At 29.9% G+C, this 21,664-nt stretch overlaps 3 protein-coding genes and 1 long non-coding RNA gene across 4 annotated transcripts; 3 read left to right on the top strand and 1 right to left on the bottom strand.

Annotated features, from left to right (window-relative positions):
• The first annotated feature begins 271 nt into the window (after positions 1-271).
• Positions 272-868, top strand: LOC150025307 (uncharacterized). The gene has a single exon (XM_090295719.1). It carries the CDS (start codon positions 272-274, stop codon positions 866-868), a length of 597 nt encoding a protein of 198 aa, XP_090151845.1.
• Positions 869-6,268: 5,400 nt separating this feature from the next.
• Positions 6,269-8,349, top strand: LOC137822654 (isoflavone 2'-hydroxylase). The gene is made up of 2 exons (XM_068627598.1): positions 6,269-7,481; positions 7,567-8,349. The coding sequence occupies exons 1-2, from the start codon at positions 6,579-6,581 to the stop codon at positions 8,173-8,175; spliced, it is 1,512 nt and encodes a 503-aa protein (XP_068483699.1). The 5' UTR covers positions 6,269-6,578; the 3' UTR covers positions 8,176-8,349.
• A 1,592-nt stretch (positions 8,350-9,941) lies between these two features.
• LOC137822656 (uncharacterized) lies at positions 9,942-10,796 on the top strand. The gene is made up of 2 exons (XR_011082955.2): positions 9,942-10,444; positions 10,527-10,796. It is a non-coding gene; the product is annotated as an uncharacterized LOC137822656 (long non-coding RNA).
• Positions 10,797-11,148: 352 nt separating this feature from the next.
• On the bottom strand, positions 11,149-14,727 carry LOC137822655 (serine carboxypeptidase-like). The gene is made up of 9 exons (XM_068627600.2): positions 14,394-14,727; positions 13,357-13,525; positions 13,075-13,194; positions 12,642-12,785; positions 12,393-12,543; positions 12,196-12,284; positions 11,852-12,113; positions 11,470-11,603; positions 11,149-11,387 (listed from the first exon to the last, which is right to left on the bottom strand). The coding sequence occupies exons 1-9, from the start codon at positions 14,714-14,716 to the stop codon at positions 11,283-11,285; spliced, it is 1,497 nt and encodes a 498-aa protein (XP_068483701.2). The 5' UTR covers positions 14,717-14,727; the 3' UTR covers positions 11,149-11,282.
• Positions 14,728-21,664: the final 6,937 nt, after the last annotated feature.

Raw genomic sequence — 21,664 nt, 5'->3', positions numbered from 1 at the left:
AAATTGATGTCTAATTAACAATTAAGTTTTTTGCTATCAATTATTTAGATTTTAAATTTAGTAGCAAAAACATTGGTTGCTAGACAGTAATTTAAAAACCATTTAACAATAATAAAAATAAATTTAAAAACCAAAAACGTCTTTAATTTAGTTACTATAACAACTAATTATTTTTTGTCTCTAAAAATTGGTTTCTATTTCATACATAATTTTCTTATAATGATGGTTACATTTGGAGGAGCAGTTGAGTCAGTTGCTGCAAGGGGTGAAGATGGATGTGGGAGGGGTGGATAGCTGGATCTGGAAGGCTGAGGGGTCTCAAAGTTTTACTGTTAACTCAGCTTATAGCAAGGTAAGGAGGGTTAGTGATGGGGAGTCCTCTCCGACCTACTGTAGGTTGTGGAGGTGTAAAGCCTTGCCTTCTGCTGTATTCTTGGCCTGGAGAGTTTTGGAAAATAGGATTGCAACTAGGGTTAATTTGGTAAGGCGCGGGATGGTGGTTGAAAATCCTGTATGTTGCTTGTGTGGGAAGGTCGATGAGTCGTCGAGTCACTTGTTTGCCGTTTGTGACTTTGCTTGGAGGGTATGGTGCCTTTGCTTTGAGTGGCTTGGAGTGTCGTTCGTAATCCATTCGGATCCAATGCAAAATTTTATTCAATTCAGGTTGAGTCAGGCATCTGTTTCGGTTAATGATGTTTGGGGGTCAATTTGGGTTGGAATTGTGAGTGAAATTTGGAAGCATAGGAACTCGGTCGTCTTTAATGGAGGAGTGGCAGATGCGTTAGAAGTTTTTGCCTCAGCACAAGTAAAGGTGTGGTCTTGGATTGCTGCAAAGTCCCGCGAAGTTTATTTTTCCTATCCCTGTTAGGTTCTGGATCCTTTGACCTGTATACGGCTGATTCGGTAAAGCTAGTTAGCGCTTGGTTTGATTGGTCTTTTGACCGGCGGTTTTGGGTGTCGAGTTAGGAGTTAAATTGTATGTGTGTTTGTAAAAGGGTTGGACCACCCCTGAAGTGGTTCTCATTTATTGATTTTTTATTGCTGATAAAAAAAATAAAAAAAATAATAATAATGATGGTTACAATCATTTCTCACTAATTTATTTTTCATCAATCATGTATCAAAGAATCTACCTACTTCACCAATTTCCTTTTTTCTCCTTAAGTGTATAATTGTTTTGTTTGAGTAGAAAGGAAATCGAGATCGAAATCTATTTTAATATTATTTTTATTTGAACAAAAATATATTTAAGAATAAGTGAAAATTTTATTACATTTTCACTTGAATTAAAACGGTGTTGTTTGAGAGAAAATGAATCATAGAAAGATAATTGTTTCTTTTATATTTTTTATTTAGTGAAAATATGTTGTTTAAGCAAAAGATACAAGAACAATATTTTTCCAAAGGTAGCTACTTTTCAAGGTTTTACCCAAAATCAATACTTAATTTTATAGTTTTATAAAACATACAAGATTATTAAAGATATCACATCGTTCAGAATTTGACTTGTACTCTTATTAAACTCCTATACATCAACGTATATATCTACGTATTCAAGAATTCTAAACCAAATTCATTCAAATTTCAATTCAATTAACCAACATTTATTATTGTTTAAATTTCAAACAATTCATAACATAATTCAATCACATTCAAAAATTTCTTCAACATTTAATCAAGATATAATTTACCAAATTATCAAAATCTACTTGTTGGAGATCCCACATCGACTAGAGATGAGAGTCTTTCATAGTATATAAGTGGGTGCAAACCTCAACCCTATGAGCCGTTTTTTATGGGGTTGAGTTAGGCTTAAAGTCCACTTTCGTAATATGGTATCACAATCAATTTAAATCAAATCATTATAATTCACTCAACAACAAATCTCCAAGAGCAAAGATGTTACACTTTTGCAAAAAGTTTTGTATATAAATTTGAATTAATCTTTGATAGACAAGTTTTTTTTGGGAAGAAATAGTGGCACTTTCAGAATATATTCAACTATTTTTGCCTCACGTGGTTTGATTAATAACGAAGATTCAAAATAAGCATCAAACACATCAAAGAGTCTCAGACCTTGGGAGTGTGATTTTCGTTTATTTGTTTTCAAGTCATTCAAACTATACATAACACAAATATTATTCAATTTAGTCAAAGTTTGAATATGATAAATATTATATATAATTAAGAGGGTTGGCAGATAAAAGTTGACAGAGTAAGATAAAGATATATAGAGATAAAAGTTTGAAACCTTGTTTAGTTGAACTGATTTATTAATTCAAGTTTTTTCTTTTGGGTCTTGTTACATAATTTTGATGGATGAGTTCATGTTTGAATCTATATATACAATAACAATCCTATCATTTTCACACATAATAAATCATTTGGCAATGACATAAGAAACAATAATAAATAAATATATACTTAGTTAGATTTTTTTTTATAAAAAGTTAAATAAATAAATAAACATTGAATATTTAGAATAATCCAACCTTTATAAAAAAAATAGTCAAGCTATCTAGGACTTTTATTTATACACATTTAATAAAATAAACTTGTATACAATAATGTCATTAAATAATAACAAACTAAATTTAAAAATAAAAAAGTTAATTATTATATTAATTAAATTAAATATTAATTTAAAGATTAATTATTAATATTTAATGTGATTTTTATTATTAATAAAATATTATAAAATAACTTTTAATTTGATATTTAAATTAACTATTAAAGTTTTAGTTAATAGTTAAAATCTTGATAACTAATAGTTAGATACCAATTTAAACTATGTTATAAGTTTTTATTAATAATAAAAATTATTTTAAATATTAATAATTTTTTAATTTGTAAAATAATTTTTAATTTAATCAATATAATGATTAATTATTTTAGTTTTTAAAATTAGTTTTATTTAATAATTTTCTTATTATATGTTTAGTTGTCTACAATTTTTTTTTTCTATTGCAATTTTCCCTCGCTGCACTCCTCATTCTTATCACACCACTCTTCTGCACTTTGTCCCATTTTCTAGGTTAGTATTTAAATCTTTTATATTGTTATTTGGAATTTAAGTTATTTAGAATGTGAGTTTTGTTATATTTTGAGAAGTGTTATTAGAATTTAAATTTTTTATATAGCTTTAGAATTGTCATCAAGAATTGAAGTTAAAATTATGTTAGGCTTTAGAATTGAAATTATATTTATTATGTTAGATTATATCTATTGCAATTCTTATTTACAATTTAGGAGCTTAAGTTATTTAGTTATATATTAATATTTTAGATATATAAATTTATGTATATAATTGAGGTTTAATTTAAGGCTTTTGTTAGTTGTGATTTGTAAATTTTCATGTTTTTAAAATTGTAATTGAATATATTAGTATTGCACATAGGGTATCAGATTTTTGAAAAATTGCGTCATAATCTTTATTTTTTTGCAAAGTTTGCATTTTAAAGTGTTATGTTGTCAGAATTATGTTAGATTTTTGTGTATGGACTTAATTTTTTTTTAGATTCAATACAAGTACATCCCAATTTGAATATTTCTATGATTTATTTAATCTTTATAAGAAATAAATAGACACTACTAGAAGTAATTGTAGTTCGACGGTTTAAAAAGATTAATCACTTTTTAATAATTTATTATTATACATGTTTTAATCTATATTTAATATACTTTACTTAATTTCATTATTTTATTTTATATTGATTTTTATACATATTTAATTATGGAAATTTTATATTATTATTTCCATGTCACCTAAAAATTGATACTGCCAACTTTTATAAAACATATAAAAGATGTCGATTAAAATTTACATAATATTAAACTATAAAAAATGGATTTTCTTAAAAAATAATATAATCCTAATTTTTTATTTTATTTTATTAGTTAATACTTTTGGTGACATTTTGGATGGAGACTGTATGTTACATTTTACAAAAAATCTCTATCAATGACAGTTAGTAAAAAGCAAAGTTATTTTAACCGTTATTAAAAACTTCTTTTGGGTTAGTGTGTTTCAACTCACTACACAAGTTAACCTTCTTCAATAATTTTCTTCCTTCCTTTTTTTACTTTTTTATTTTGTTTCACACCATCTCTTTACTTTCTTTTACCAAATCCTTATTTTCTTTCAGATCATCTAAACATTAAAAATATGCAATTTTAGAACTTTAGAGTCTTGCTCTATGGTGCCTCAATGAATCTAGGTTTTAAATAATTAAGGACAAAATAACAAAATAGAAATTTCATATAATTATGTTGGGTGGTGTAGGTTTGAAATAATATGGTGCAGGGAGAAATAGCCCAAAGTTGAACCCAACAAGCACTGGACTCAAGTTTCTGGTATCACAACTCAAATTTAGCTTTTACTTCCTGCACTCCATTATTATTAGGCTTCTTCTTCCTGCACCCTTACGTTTTTCTTCCTGCACTCCCACAATTTTGTAAATCCCAAAACTGACCTTCACCTTGTTTTGAAAGCAACTTGTTGATTTCCGGATTGCTGAATCCGGAAGTCTAATTTTTGTTACGGATTGATGGATTTGGAAGATTACCGGATTCATCAATCCGGAATATTTATGGATTTTTCAATCTGGAATGTAAAAAAATAAATGCGGATTTCTCATTTCGTAAAATTACCGAATTGCATTGTCTGGAAGAAGAAAGAGTAGTGTGAATTTTGTGTGTATTTTGGGGTTTTTAAAAAATAGTAGGGATATTATTGTCTTTGCATTACATTGTGGAGGTGCAAGAAGAAAAATGTAGGGATGCAGGAAGAAACTCCCTTATTATTAACTGCATCCTCATTACTTCTATTAGTAGGCTATAAGATGTATTTTACGATATCTTGTTCATACCGCACATTATGGTCTTCTTTCTTCGTAGTTACGCCAAGTCCTGTATTATTGGGTTGAGTGATGTAAACTGGGATCTGATCTTGATGATTCAAATCAACAAGTGGATATAACTTCTATATTTAAAAATATTTATTTACTAAAAATTAATTATAAATATAATTTATATATTATAAAATATTTGTTATTATACTGAATAGAGTACTCGAATGCTCGGTGCACGAACGTTAGTAGGTCAACTCGGTTGTTGGGTTCAAAGAGTGGGTCACGAGTTTGATCCATGTTGGTAAGTTCGTTTGAGACTAATTAAAATAGTATTTTTGTTATATATTAAAATAAAGTTATTGGCATAATATGTTTTTTAACCTAACAAATAAATGTGTGTGGTTGTTAAGATACCTAAATACATTCATACCGTTGTTGATTGAAAAGATAAAATTGTTAAATAAGATAAGCGTCGTAACTAAGGGTGTCCATGTAAAACAGAGTAGTTTCCTGTTGTTAGCACCTAAAGTGATGCACCGTTGGCAGGTGGTGTTTTTGTTATTATACTTTCAATAGAGATAAAATTCTCATGAAAGAAAGCTGTTACAAAAAAGTTATAAAAAGGGGTTAAGACTCTCGATAAAAGAATGCAAATTTTGAATACTAGCTTGAATACTTATCTTTGTTTCGTATGCTCTCGTTGACTTGATTGTCAGAATGTGATGAACAGGTAAAACTTTTTATCCCAATGAAACCACATTCCAGCACAGCGAGAGAAGTATATAATCTCGATCAGGTTAGAGGAGGAGCACCCACCACATTCATCAGCCGAAAAAAGTCTTTTGTAATAGAAAATTTAAAAGGAAATTTATTAGATACATTGCCGGAGCTAAATACTAGTATAACTTATAGTCTATGGTTTTATAAGGAATTGGAAATTTAAATTAAAGCTAATACTTTGATGATTTTCATCTCATGTTATCATAAAATAAAAATACACTAATATTTGTCTAAAGTTCATTAGGAGTAGCAAAATAAAAAAGTTAAAATAGTTAAAATCCATTGCGAAAAGATACATAAGGAAATGTGCAGTGCAGGGTGAAAGATAACTGTAGAGAGAGTGGCTACTTGATTTCCATCTACAATAGTTAGTCAGAAGAATATGTTATTACAGAAAGCACGACAATATAGAAACTTTCTCTTCGTCTAATATTAAGAATCTAGAATGTTGATATTATATAATATAAATATTATCGGTATTGTAGACTACTGGAGCTTATCCCATTCAACAATGGCTTCCATCACCGTTGATTTTTTTAGCAGAAGACCATCTTCCTTTGACCCACACTTTCCCCTTCACCTTTCCATGCAAAATCTTTATAATATTATATACCAAAATTCTCTTCTATTTTTAATTCAAAGTATTCTTACCTTAATGCATTGAAGATGATACACCAACCACTCCAGGTCTCAGCAGCCATTTGTGAAGAAAAGGAAAACAAAAAACACTTCAAGAACAAACATGGTGGCTGCTTCTGATATGCCATCATTAGAGGAATTAATGTTTTTTAAACTGCATGCTATGAGTGAGTGACTGCTATATATAAAGCTGCTTTGCATGCCACATTCTTCATTCATTCATCACTCAACTGCACATGCAAACGCACACATACTTCTCTATACTCCGTCTGTTACCAAATAACAACAACTGAAACATTCACCATTGCAATGGAAGTGTGTGCTTTGGTGTTGCTGGGGTGTTACTTTCTGGTTTCCCTGGTATTCATAGGTTTCAGTCTGAAGTTGCTACTGGGAAGCAGAAGAGTAAGAAATCTGCCACCGGGGCCCACTCCACTGCCCATAATAGGGAACCTTAACCTTCTCGAACAACCCATTCACCGCTTCTTTCAACGAACCTCCAAGCAGTACGGCAAAATCATTTCTCTCTGGTTCGGCTCTCGTCTGGTGGTTGTGGTTTCCTCACCCTCAGCGTACCAAGAATGCTTCACCAAAAACGACGTCGCCTTGGCCAACCGCCCGCGCAACCTCTCCGGAAAGTACATCTTCTACGACAACACCACCGTAGGGTCCTGCTCCCACGGCGAGCACTGGCGCAACCTCCGCCGCATCACTTCCCTCGACGTTCTCTCCACGCAGCGCGTCCACTCCTTCTCCGGAATCCGCAGCGACGAAACCAAGCGCCTTGTTCACAGGATGGCCAGGAACGCGAGAACTGACTACGCGCACGTGGAGATAACTTCCCTGTTCAGCGACTTGACCTACAACAACATCATGAGAATGATCTCCGGGAAGAGGTTTTACGGGGAGGAGACTGACATGAAGAACGTGGAGGAAGCCAGGGAGTTCAGAGACACCGTCTCGGAGATGCTCAAACTCATGGGTTTATCCAACAAGGGTGATTACTTGCCTTTCCTAAGGTGGTTCGATTTCCAGAACGTGGAGAAGCGCTTGAAGAACATTAGCAACAGGTATGATAACATCTTGAATAAGATCTTGGAAGAGAACCGTAGCAGCAAGGATCGTGAGAACTCCATGATTGACCATCTCCTCAAACTGCAAGAGACTCAACCCGAGTATTACACTGACCAAATCATCAAAGGCCTTGCTCTGGTAATCAATTTATATCTATATATAGAGATGGAGAAATATGTAAACTTGTGTTTCTAACTTTGAGATGATGAACTTTGCACTGTAGGCGATGCTTTTTGGCGGAACAGACTCATCAACTGGATCTTTAGAGTGGGCTTTATCTAATTTATTGAACAACCCAGAGGTGTTGAAGAAGGCAAGAGAAGAAATGGACGCTCAAGTAGGACAAGAGAGATTGTTGAGTGAGTCAGACCTTCCAAAGCTTCCTTATCTCAGGAAGATCATTCTGGAGACACTAAGGTTGTATCCCCCAGCTCCAATTCTGATACCACACGTGTCTTCAGAAGATATCACCATTGGAGGGTACAACGTCCCAAAAGACTCAATAGTGATCATCAATGGTTGGGCCATGCAGAGAGACCCTGAACATTGGAAGGATGCGACAAGCTTTAGGCCTGAGAGGTTTGATGAAGAAGGGGAGGAGAAAAAGTTGGTGGCGTTTGGAATGGGAAGAAGAGCTTGCCCTGGAGAACCAATGGCCATGCAAAGTGTGAGCTACACTGTTGGATTGATGATTCAGTGTTTTGACTGGAAACGAGTTAATGAGGAAAAGCTTGACATGACAGAGAACAATTGGATTACATTGTCAAGGTTAATTCCTCTTGAGGCTATGTGTAAAGCACGCCCTGTCACTCAACAAATTGGAACCTTTTAATTATATTTTATTTTGTATGAGTTTCATGAGGATCCACTTCTTATAAGTGCTGATCCTATACATGTTTAAACTAATAAAGTTTGTTGTATTCTACTGGGTCTGTATTAGCATATACAGTATCAATACTGTATACAACCCCAGTTTTCTTCAATAAAATTCTCTACTTTCTTTTAATTATGAATGATTCTCAATGCTTTTTAAAAACATATTTTCTGTTTTATTTCTCCTGTTACTATCATGACGCTTTCAAGTGTTGACAAATAAATCATCACTTATAAATGATGATTGTTCCTATTTGTGTTGATAATCTGAAGAAACATATATGAATGATGGTTGATTAAAGGCTTAAATAAGTGAAATTGAAGATGAAAACATATATCCAAAATATCCATGGGAGCATCTTCAAAGAAGATTGAATCTGCAAAGTCAAAGATAACTGTAGAGAGAGTGGCTTCTTCATTTCCATCTACAATAGCTTACAAAAGATTGAGTCATAGCATGTCAATATAGAACTTTTATTTTTATAATCTTTCCTATGTTGTTAACAATCTAGAATGTTTACATATAATATAGGGAATTATTTGGATTGTAGATGCATGGCTTTGTATGGCATTCCACAGAGAGTTTTTTGACCAGTTGAATACCTTACTATTTACTTTACTTAATATGTTCAAGATTATGCCTTCACCATTTCAGATCCAACCACTCCGCAGCCATTTATGAAGAAAAAGGAAAAAATATTCTTTATTCAGAACTTCTATTAGAAGAAAATATAAAAAAATAAAATAAAATTTCTGTAAACTTAATTTAATCTCAAATAAAATAATAATTGGTTCAAAGATTAACTGAAGAAAAGAATGAAAAAATAATTGAAAAGTTAAAGTATGAATTAATTTAACATTCTTTGGAATAACAAGTCATTCAAACAAAATATAGAATAAATTAATTATTCAATTTAGTTGAGTTTGAATGTGATAACTATTATATATAAATTACTATTACAATAGGAGGGTTTTAAGAGGTTGACAGGTTTGATTCTTGACCAATCTGAATGAAAAAGACATTGAAATAAAGATTTATAATTCTCACTTTGTAATCTTTACTTGAAATTAATTAAAATATATTATCAGTATGAAAAACAATTAATCAGGAACAAATACATTGATATATTGTTACAAAATGTCTGGCTGCTGCTACTGTTTAGTATAAAAAAATAAGAACAAAAGGTGGACTTTTCCCTGTTGAGATCCTGCATGTTATATCTCATATCATAGCAATAAGGAAGGAATCACTATCTAAGACACTCCTTTAAATAGCGTGTCCCGATACTTGTATTAAACATCAATACTCGTATAACACAGGTAGGATACATATTTGTGAAATGTCCAATTCAAAAAATATTTGTTAAATTTCTGACAATTCTAATACAGTTCTAACACAATTTTAAAAAGGAAAAATACATTAATTTTTTTAAAATTGTTTATTTATATAAATTGTTATTATGATTATAAAAATAAGAAACAAATCATTCTGAACCAGTCATGAAAAACATCCTTATGCTCCAAAAAATAATCTGTAACATACTTGTAAACATAAATCTTTATTGTCAATTTAAATAATTCATAATTATATAATATATAGATTTGTGTTCTCATATTCTACAATTTCTACAATTTAGAGATTTTACATATCTCTGTTCGTGTCTATATACTATGAGTGTCCAGTGTTTATTATATAAATCACTATTGCAATATTGCAATGGAAGTATGTGTTTTGGTGTTGCTAGGGTGTTACTTTGTGGTTTCCCTGGCATTCATAGGTATCAGTCTGAAGTTGGTACTGGGAAGCAGAAGAGTCCGAAATCTGCCACCGGGGCCCACTCCTCTGCCCATAATAGGGAACCTCAACCTCCTCCAACAACCCATTCACCGCTTCTTTCAACGGTGGCGGAGATGCTGCAACTCATGGGCTTGGCTAACAAGGCTGATTACTTGCCTTTCCTGAGGTGGTTCCATTTCCAGAATGTGGAGAAGCGCTTCAAGAAGAGCATCAGCAAAAGGTACGACACCATCTTCAATAAGATCATCCATGAGAATCGCAACAACAAGGATCATCGTCAGAACTCCATGATCTACCATCTCCTCAAACTCCAAGAGACCCAGCCTCACTATTACACTCTCCAGATCATCAAAAGCCTTTCTCTGTAACTTATTCATCATTTTCCTAAGCTCGAATCCTTCTCTTAAATTGTGTTTGTGAACAACAATATGTAAGTGGATGTTTGTGCTATAGATCATAATCATCTTAAACACTCTCTTTGTTGTGTTAAGTTTGTGTGCATGGTTCCACAGGCCATGCTGTTTGGAGGGACAGACTCCTGAACGGGAACTCTGGAGTGGTCGCTGTCGAATTTGTTGAATCATCCAGAGGTGTTGGAGAAGGCGAGAGAGGAATTGGAGAGATTAGTGTTCGAGAAGCCTCCTCCTCTCTACTCTCAACTTTCCTCTGATTACTTCCTTTTTCTCTTTTTCTTTCTGAAACTTTCTCAATTGCCAATAATCTTCAATGTATTTTTTATTGTAATTATTCACGTCGCTTATGATAGAAGATTCTTCCTTTCTTTTCTAGTTTTTCTTAGCTCTTGGATGAATTGAATAAAGGAAATTCATGTAGTAAAAATGTATTCCTGCTTGGTCAATGGAAACAGATAAAAGAGCTCCTTAGGGGTCTTTAAGAAAGAAAAGCTAAAGGAAGAAAAACAACTACTTCAGTTGCCTTCAAAGATGAAGATGTCCATTCCATGAGCTTTTGTTGTCTCTGTTTTAACGTTTTTCTAAATTTCGAAACTTATTCACTTTTCTGAGTCAGAACTATATTAAGTTCAATGATTTGTTCACATTTTTTTGTATGAAAGCAATATGAAATGGTGCACATTGCACAAGCCATTTGTGCGAGTATAGAGTTCAAGAACTGTTTCGTGAAAAATACAAATTCCAGCATCCAAATATTATTTATACCCGAAGTCATTTACACAAAATGATTGTGATCACTATTCATGTATGTTTGGTTTTTGTCTTTAACATGAGTGTATATATTAAGAGAGACAACTAATTATCTCTCTGTGAAGTCAGTTTCCCTCCCATCCAGCTTTTCAACATCTCAAGTGAAGCTTTTGGTTGATCCATAGGAACCATATGCCCAGCCCCATATACCTGAGATGATATCACAAAGCAAAGAGTTACCAAATATGAAATTAACAATGCCTCACTAAAGAATACAACCCTGAACACAAACCTTGAGAAAAGAGAGAGGTCCATAGCTGTTCAAAGACCCTGCATCTACACCCTCAACAACAAATTTCACTGTTGGAGATGTTCCAAACGCCTTTTGGCCTGACCACTCCATTGCATGAACCCACCTTGAATTTCCTGCCAAATGAGAACCACATCAAGAACTCAACCAAGCACATACATAACTTTTCATGAGAAATGTAAGTAACACTCTTATGAATTCATCCTCTATTGTTGACTACAGTTTATGGAGAATCACCAAAGTTTGTGGGATTCATATGTATTTAACAAGTCTCATCATGATCCATTTGTAATTTTGAATCAGAAAAAGAACATGAATAGCACTTTTCAAACAAATTTGTTCCAAATGAATGGATTATGCTCACCTAGCCAGTTGCATATGAGATCGTATTCCCCTGCATACACAAGTACCTTGATTCCATCCTCAAGAAGAGCAGGAATCCCCACTTCCAGATTTTTCATCCAATCTTGAATCATGGCATTGTACACTGTTGCACTGCATGAAACATAATCCAAGTCACTCCCCACACCTAAAGCACTCTTCACTTTCTGCAGGTTTAACAACGTCTCCACGTTGCTGAAATTATAGCACAGATCCCCCAAACACTTCTTTCTGATGTCATAGTACTGCAATTTGCATATCAGAAGATGCAGTAAGCAAACTGAACTGAGTATGAAAAAAAGGAACTGTTCTTGCATGATTACTCACGTTAATGTCCCCAGCAATGGACAATATATTGTCGAATATGTTCATACAAATATTCAATGCATTGTCACAACTACGTCCACCTTGAGTTTCTGAAAAATCAAACACAAACAGCATCACAAAGTGAAAAATCATTATAAATTAACAAAAGGGGTGTGTTTGCATGGAAGAAAAAGGGAGAAGAACTCAAGAGGTTGTACCACAAGTTTTAGCAGCTTGTTCACAACCAGGGATTAACTTGCTTATATCATCGTGTTCAGCCTCTTTGATAATTCCATTATCTAATGCAAAGTCTGGGTATGCTTGGAACTGAATTGCAGGATTTGTTAACCCATTACCAATTGCAAAACCCTGTTGTTACATCAAATGAATCAACACAGAAAAAAACAGGACAAGAAAATTATTAATTAATAAACCTTTCAAGAAATGTACTATGAACAGTGTAAGACCTTAAGGTTTATATGAATTCCTTGATTTTCTTTGTTTCCTTGGTTAACCCTGGATGCAAGAGCAGGAACATAGTGTCCAGCATATGATTCTCCAGTGATATAAAAGTCATTCTTAACGAACTCAGGATGTGCCTTGAAAAACTCCTGTCATTATAATAAAATTGATTTAGCAGATATTATTCATGCACAGCAAGAATATCTTATATTCAGAATTGACAAGATATAAATACAGTTTCCATGTATGTTCCCAATGTTCTTTTTTAATCAGATTCATGAAAACAAAAAGTACTGATATTTAGTAAAAAAAATAATACTATGTTATTAAGATGAAAAGTTAATTTTGATTACAAAAATCATTAGAAGTACTTACAAAACTGCAGCTAAGTTGATAAAGGGGATTAAAAAAGGAAATTTATATTAATTTTCTTTTTACCTGCAAGAAGTCATATAAATCATTGCTAACACCAGTTTCATCATGACGAATGTCACTATCATCAGAAGTGTAACTAAAACCTGTACCTGTAGGTTGGTCAACAAATAAAATATTTGATGCCTGCAAAATGAGAAAACTATGGTTGATGCTAGTAATAAGAAAAAAACTGGTGCAACAACTAGGTTCTCTAATCTAACCAATTTCACCAATCTTTTTGACTATGTACTTAATGGTTGAACCACAGTTTCAGTAAAAGAAAGAAACCTAGAAATTGATCATTACCTGGTCCCAACCGTAATCATTCCATAAAAGAGACAAATTATTGGCAATATGAAAAGGGCCATTCTCATAAAACAAAGCCAATTCACTGCCACACCCTGGTCCTCCAGTTAACCATATCACTACGGGGTCATCCTTGCTGTTCCTTGACTCAAAGAAAAAGTAAAACATCCTGCATTTCATAGAAGAAGAAGAAAAAATCATGATCAAACATATACATGAACATTTACAAGGATAAAGTTCAGTTTAAACAATTAAATAAAATACACTTGAATTATAATTGACCAGTTTCAAACCAATAAGAACGGAGAAGTGATAGATTGACAACTTGTACCAATCTACATCTCATTTATTTTTCTAAGATTTTAGTTTTTTTTAATGAAATAACAAAATATTTTTTCTTAATATCACAGGTTGTATAGTGAAACAAGTTTTCTTTTATTAGTGATAAGAATGTGTGTTATCAGAAATAAACTTGGAAGTGTCCAAACTCATGATAAATACAGTAACAAGGCCATTATAAGTTATATTTCAAGTCAATAAAGATGAGTGGTCGAAACTGAACTTAGAAGTTAGAAGTATCCAAATTCAAGGATGAATGCAATTAATAGAAGAAACTTGTAAAACGCGTCTGATATATATAATAATGATACAATTTCGTGTATATGACGATATTAAAATTTAATGAGAAGCATATTACTTGCAGAACAATTCATTATTCCTTTAGATCTATACTTTAATTGAATATATAACACTAATATATAGTAGCAGCTGGTTGGAAAAGAATAAAGTGCTGCAACAATTGTTGACCCTTTTAGTTAATCATTGTATCAGAAAGAGTTCTTTTTGTTGCAACTTGCAAAGATAGAACCTTGACCCATCACGTCTAAAAGACTTTTTTCTCATTGGAATGATGAGGAAATGAAAAAATCTATATTTTACAAGAAGTATAGTATGAGTCTCGATGTCTGATACGTATGTTTCACCCGTAGTATGATATAAGTGAGTATGTTAGATGAGAAGGATATATATATATATACCTTGCAGCTTTGGAACTGGGGAGTGAATAGTAACCTGCATGGTGACCAAGGTCTTGAATAGAAGGTTCAGAATCAGCAAGAAACGAAAACTTCTTCTCCACGATCCTCCCTGAAACAAAAGCTTGAGGGTCATCTTTGACAGTGTTTATGGGGTACTTTGGGAACAGGTTGAAGCTTCTTATGAGCTTCTGTGCTGGTGAGTGTGAGTTGGCACGGTGATGGATGAGGCGAGAAGTTGCATAGGAAGAAGAAAGTGAGAAGAAGAAGAGCAGAAAAAGAGACAGAGACAGTTGGAAGAGGGTTAACGTTGGTGATGGAGCCATGTTGTGTGAGTTTGTGGAAACTGTCTACCAATGCTTTTCAATTTATACTTCTCACTCAATTCCAAGGGCTCCACCACTTCTCATCATTTACTGTTTCGGAATATTTTAATTATGCATTTCATTTTCTAGTAATCATACACCTAAAACTTGTATTTTTGGAACTACCAATAATTAAATATACAAAATTGGTTAATAGTTTTTCATTAAATTTTGTGTATAATTAATTTTTTTTTTAAATTATCTATTTATATATATAATTACGTGTATTATTTCAAGAAGTTATAATGATCACACAGAATGTTTAACTCAATTATATATTTAAAACTTTTGACTAAATTAGAATAATCTTACTCTGGTTACTTTATGTGCTTCGTGGCATTATTTTTGGTATATATTAATTTGTCTGACTTCTAATTTCAGCTTTTGTCGATATGGGTTTTGAAGATAAAGTTGTTTAACTTTTTTAATAAGGGAAAAATTACACTAATTAATAAATTTATCTGCATGTTACTGTCTAACCCTTATTATCATACACTCTAATTAAACCATTCAATGTTTTAATAACCATAAAAACAAAACACTAGTAAACGCTGTTTCGTTGCATTCTTTCTACAATTTTAGAGTTATTATATTTTTGTGCATTATATTTTTAATTTTTTTTGTTCTCTTCGTCACGGTATATATTTTAGTTAAAAATCATTAAATTAATATTTTTCTATTATTGTTTAAGTCATTCAACTTAGTGATAATAAATATTTACTAATATAAATCAATTGAATGTAACTTTGTCTTTTATGCTATTTGAGATTTGATTCTCTTGGTTCCAATTGGTATGGTTTTAATCTTCCAAACGCATCATTAATATCAGTTTATCTTACCACCAATTATAAGAAAAGAAATAATGAGCTTCTAAAAAAGAACACTGATCTAGATTAGACGTAATTAGTGTAGGCTTAATAGACTTAAAATGAAGCAAAAATTTCAAATTATTTTTAATAACTAAAAGATTATTAAAGTATATTACAATTTTTTGTTAACGTATGGGTTTTGGTCTAGTCTCGTATTTTTGTATTTTTTATTTATTTTTAATAATATATTTTTTTCATGTGATGGTAAATGATTGTTGTTATCTTAGGTGTCAGCCTAACTGAGATCTTAAGTTGCATAATAATGTCTAACAAGCTTTTATTTTTTTAAAAAAAATATATTACAATTTTTTTTTCTCTGCCTAGATTTGATGAGTTTTTTTTCTTAAAGTGGTGTAATTTTAATTCAAATTTTCACAATAAATGGGCAGATTAGTTTTTTATTCAAAAATTGGATAAATTGTATTATGTAATATGATTAATTTTGAAGAAATAACAATTAGAAATACGATTTTTTAAAATTTCAAACAACATGTACCGGCCAAATTTAAGGTCTAATTCGAAAATAATTTTTTTGAAGAAATCTTAGTTACAAAATACAATTTTAATTAAGATATAATTAAACATATACATCTAAAATACAGTTTTTGAAAAAGTTCTGTATAATTGAATTTGTATTTAGCATGTATAACTTTATACCAGATTGTATTGAAATAGTATATAAGATGTATATTTTTAGTGTTTTTTTTAAGAAAAACTTACTTTTAAAATGATGAAATAATTTAAGAAAAATTTAATTATGTTATTTTGATTTAAAAAATATATCAAAATTAATAAGAGTAATAAAAATTGTAAATTTAAAATGTTAACAATAAACCAAAAATGTAAAATCAAAAATATTTTATATTTCCATCAACATTGTTGCAACTATATTATTAAAATAGCAATTTTACTTACTCACGTGGTCGTATTGTGTATAGATATAATCTTCTGAAGTAGTCTTCTGAGTGATGAGACTCAAACATTTCTTTTAAATGACGTATTTGTATTGGACACACGTATCAGACATCGATACTCGTATGACACTTGTAGGACACGTATTGGTGAAGTGTCAAATTTAAAATATATTTGTTAGATTTCTGATCATTCTAATACGGTTCTAACACAATGTGTTTTATTAATTTTTAGCAGATTTACTTTTTAAGCTAATTGGCTTATTTTAATGTCTTATTAAGCAATATTTGAACAATTTTAGTTTCTATTCATTACTCAGTACATATTATTTAATTTCTATTGAGAACATATTTTGATTTATTAGTAGAATTATTCTTTAATATTTCTTTGTGTAATGTGTTGATTTCATCATTGGACAAAATGTTTCAGGTATGCTTAATATTGGAGTTAAAACAATTTGTTACACTAATTATGTTACTTTAATCAGTTTTTTAATTATAATTGATATAATAATATAATAAATTATTTTTCTGAAAATTTTAGGTAACATTGTTTGTCTCTAGAAACTTTACTGGTATGTCAATTACGTTATACTTATTCTTCAAATACATGTACTAAATTGAATAACGAATTATTATTATTTAAATAGTTGAAAATTGAATATAATATTGTTACGACAAATTGCATGTTATGTCTAACAATGATTTGTTATTTAATCATGCTCTGTGTTTTTATTACTTATAACTTATACCTTAAATGTATTATATAAGTTACTATGGTCAGTATATATCAACATTATGCTCAACAAGATACAAGGTAGATCATTTCTTATTTTCAAGGCTTTTGTTTATTGATACATGATTACATTAAATAGGTGTCAAAATAATTAACTCAATAATTTATTTTATTCTTTTTGATATAGAGTGTGCCCTTTGTATTTTTCTTATACACTTTTTTCGAAATTTACTTGACTCTTTCTATGCACACAGTTAATGAAACAGGTAATCATTTCATCCCAATTTCCAAATTTATTTTTCTACAAAATATTTTTTTTAAAAATTATTTAAATTTTAACCTTTGGATTTACATGCTTATTATTATTATTATTATTTATGTAAAATAATTATATGTTGTCTGTAATGATTTTTTTAGGCGACTTCTTTTTATGTTATATTTCTCATCATCAAACTTCTTAAAAATGAACAAATTCATTATTCCAAAATATTTATTAAATAAAACAATTTGATTAAATAAAATAAATATTTAAAGACTTTATTTATTGATACATGCGTGCTTTCCATATATCTGATAGCAATCAACTCATAAATTTACACATAATGTAACCTTTATTTGTACTTTTTTAGATTCTATTTTGTATTTTTTAAGAGACACGTGGCTAATGTAGTTTCTCTTACACAGTTTTCAAAATATTCATTCCTCTTTCTTATCAGATTTGGTAGATATACATAATCATTTCATTTTAACATTAAACATTAATAGTTTAAATTTAAAATTTCGCTTCCCTACAGTCATTTTTTTATACAATTAAAATTTAATTCAATTTCAATATTATTTAAATTTAACTTTATTTTTATTATAATTAAATATTATAAATCTTATATACATAATATATAATATTATATATATTATATAATTATGTATTTTGTATTATTATATTGAAGTATGCCTGTTATAATTCAGTTTAATTGTTATTTTTTTAATATTATTAATTAATTAATATTAATTAATGTTTTACTTGAAATGAAAGAGACCCTCGACAAACCAAAGGTCATAACATTGTGGTGTTTTTATTATTCACAATTGTACTCTTTTCTACTTAAATCTTGTATAAAATCTTCTCCTCTACTACTTTCTTTCTGGTGTTTTCTCTATTATTCATTTTCTCTCCTACTTACTTCTTGGTATTCTTTCCATTACTCATTTAATAGCGTCCAGTGCTGAAGAAATCATTAGACTTCAAACAAGAGGAGTCTTTTGGTGCATGAACAGCCGTGGTGAAGTATGTATATTTATCTTTTTTTCAAAAAAATTCTTCTTTTAAACCTTTTCTTCATTTCCTAACATTTTTTTTTTCTTTATTTGAAAATCAATAGCTTGGTTATGTAGAACTTGGACAGGAGTGGACCCTATCTGATTCAGAAGGAAACGTCCATATAGTGGAATATAACGAAAATTTATTCTTGTCGGAAATATTGAGTGGATGGTTTAATTTGTATGGTTTCACAGATGATAACTACATTTTATTCCGTATGTGGGTCACAACGCTTTCCATATAACTGTTTATATGGATGACGTCCCTCAGAGTAGAGTAAATCGTTATTTGGACGAAATTGAAGGGAAGAAACCCTTAAGCATTGGTCCCTTTGACCATTTTTTCATAAAGTTGTCTCGATTAAGTATCAAACTCAGTTATCTGGTTAGTATACCATTCATTTATTTAAAAATACCTTGTATTATATTCTACTTCATTTCTATTTACTTATTATTTCGATATTGTTGTAGGATCTTCCTACTCCATTTTCACAATATATTCGACAAGGGAGATTCAATAAGGTTACTCTGCATAGTCTACTAATGGATGTGGAATGCAAGGTGTTGAAAGGGAAGTCTCCTTCTAGACGGATTAAACTTGGCAAAGGATGGAAAAATTTCTGTCGTCTTCATTCTTTTCGTGAAGGAGACAAGATTATCTTAGAATGTGATACGAGAAATCCTTCTTCTCATATCAGGGTTTTGTTACTTACTTCTATTCACAGTTTAAGCTATCCTGCATAATTTCTTTTATTATTCTCTTAGGATAATAGTTACCAGTGATTAAGAAAGCTTAGACATATTTATTTTTTTGTTTGGACTTTTTTGGACACATGAAGAGTTTGGTACTCTTTATGTTTATATTATATTCATTATATGTTTTTGTTTAGTAATATTCATATTCTATTTGTTCATGCATTTTTTGCAATGTGAATACATAAATTATTACAATTTTGTTTCATTATCTGGTATATTTACAATAGGTTGACATTATTACATATGCTTAACGCTATAACAATTGCCAGTATATTAAAGTCATAAAAATCTTTGATCATATTTTTTATTTTATATATTTTGTGTTAATATTATAGAATGTTTATATTCATTTTATTCTTTGTATATTGTTTATTATTAATTAGTCATTGAAATATTAATGGTTGTTGTTTTTATCTAAAAACCTGATGATGTATATATGTTTATTATTGTTGTATGGTTTTTAAGATCTTTAGTTATTTATATAAATAGTATTTCATTGTATTTATATTTCATCATGTTTTATTTGTATTTATATTTCATCATGTTTTATTTGTATTATATTACATTTTAATTTAATTTATATCATAAATGGTAACTTCATAATTTAATATGAATTTGCCTACAATATGTTTCTGGAAGAAACACATATCTACTGATAGTTTTTTGCAATAATTGTACTTGGTATAATATAATGAATTCTTTTTTTAATTGCAATAAATTTTCGGAGGGTTTTTTTTTTCAGATTAAATTACAGTATGAAGATAGCATGAGGTTGGTGAATAATTTTTAGGAGAGTTGTTTTGCAGATTAAATTACAGCATGAAGATATCATGAGGTTGGTGAAGATGACTTCATTTTCACCATAAATACGTTATGGGAACATAGTATTAGATAATTGTTTATATAATGTATTTGTTCAAATTATTGTATTGTAATGTATTTATTATGGCAAAAATTTATTCATTAATTTTTACTTATTTATGTTATGTTATATTAAATTCATTAATATACTAAAAGTATGTAAACTTATGGTATTGCACTATATTTAATTTCATTTCATCAACTTTATAATTTATATATATATAAATAAAATTATTAATTTTAATATTAATATTTACATATAAAATATTGGAAAAATTTCCATACGTTACACGAGCCAATGTACTAGTATATATATTAATTTTTTAAAAATTCAAATTTATTGTATAATTTTTTATTATAATTATAAAAGTAAGGAATAAATCATTTTGATCTAATCATAAAAAATATTTTTTTACTTTAAAAAAATCTAAAATATATTTATATGTAAACTTTTATTATTAATTTATATAATTTATAATTATATAATATAGAGATTCGTGTTGTAAAAGTTTATAACGAGTTCTGGTGTATTAGAGAAAGAATGAATGCCCCTTAATATACTCATCCATAACGGTAAAGAGAAAAAAAAAGGAGAATTATTGTTGGATTACACAAGTATTAAGCTACTGTACTGTGCAATCTACGAAACTACATGAAGAATACTTTGGACATTTCGCACATCCTATGGAGGTGCAAAAAGAAATTATGGGATGCAAGAAGAAAGAGTCTGGCATTGTTTGCATGGATTGGGCTATATTGGCATTGTTGATCCAATGTTGGGAAGGCTTTACTTTCTAGGCCTTTCCTACTATACTTTCACAAGATGCTTCTTCCTGCACCTCCTTACGTTTTTCTGCTATTTCTATAAATTTTTGTATTTCAAAAAGGTCCTTCTGTAAAATGGTTAAAGTAATTTATATTCTGATTATATAATTCAGAAGTTTTTTTCAGATTCGTAATTAGTTTTTGAATTACATAATTTGTGGATTATGTAATCCATAATATATATTCAGATTACATAATCCTAAATTATTCTCAAATCCAATTTTTTTTTAAGATTATGTAATCCTGATTGTTTTACACGTTTTATTATTAGCATTTTATCATTCTGACGAGATATCAATGAATAATTAAAATTTTATCAATTTACTTATGGATGATTCTATGAATATTAGTGTCAATGTGAATTTTTATTTGTTTTAAATGTTTCAAACTTAAAAGTCTTTAAAAAACAATGTCATGATAGTTTGGGAGTAATAAATCTTAATCTTGTGTCAAAAGGAATAAACTCATTCTTTGAGATGATGTATGGATAGCCGTCATAGAAGAATTGTGAAAACATATAAATTAGAAGATCTTTAAAAATGAGAAGATAAATCACATTGAAATTTTCACATTGACACAACTGAAGGTATGGTCATAGATTTTTTCGAAAGTTTCTTTAACTACTTTTTCTTAC

This window comes from Phaseolus vulgaris, chromosome 9 (assembly GCF_051622355.1).
Source record: "Phaseolus vulgaris cultivar YP4 chromosome 9, ASM5162235v1, whole genome shotgun sequence".
NCBI lineage: Eukaryota > Viridiplantae > Streptophyta > Magnoliopsida > Fabales > Fabaceae > Phaseolus > Phaseolus vulgaris.
Note: the sequence above shows the minus strand (reverse complement) of the source record. Positions and strands in the feature narration are given on the sequence as shown.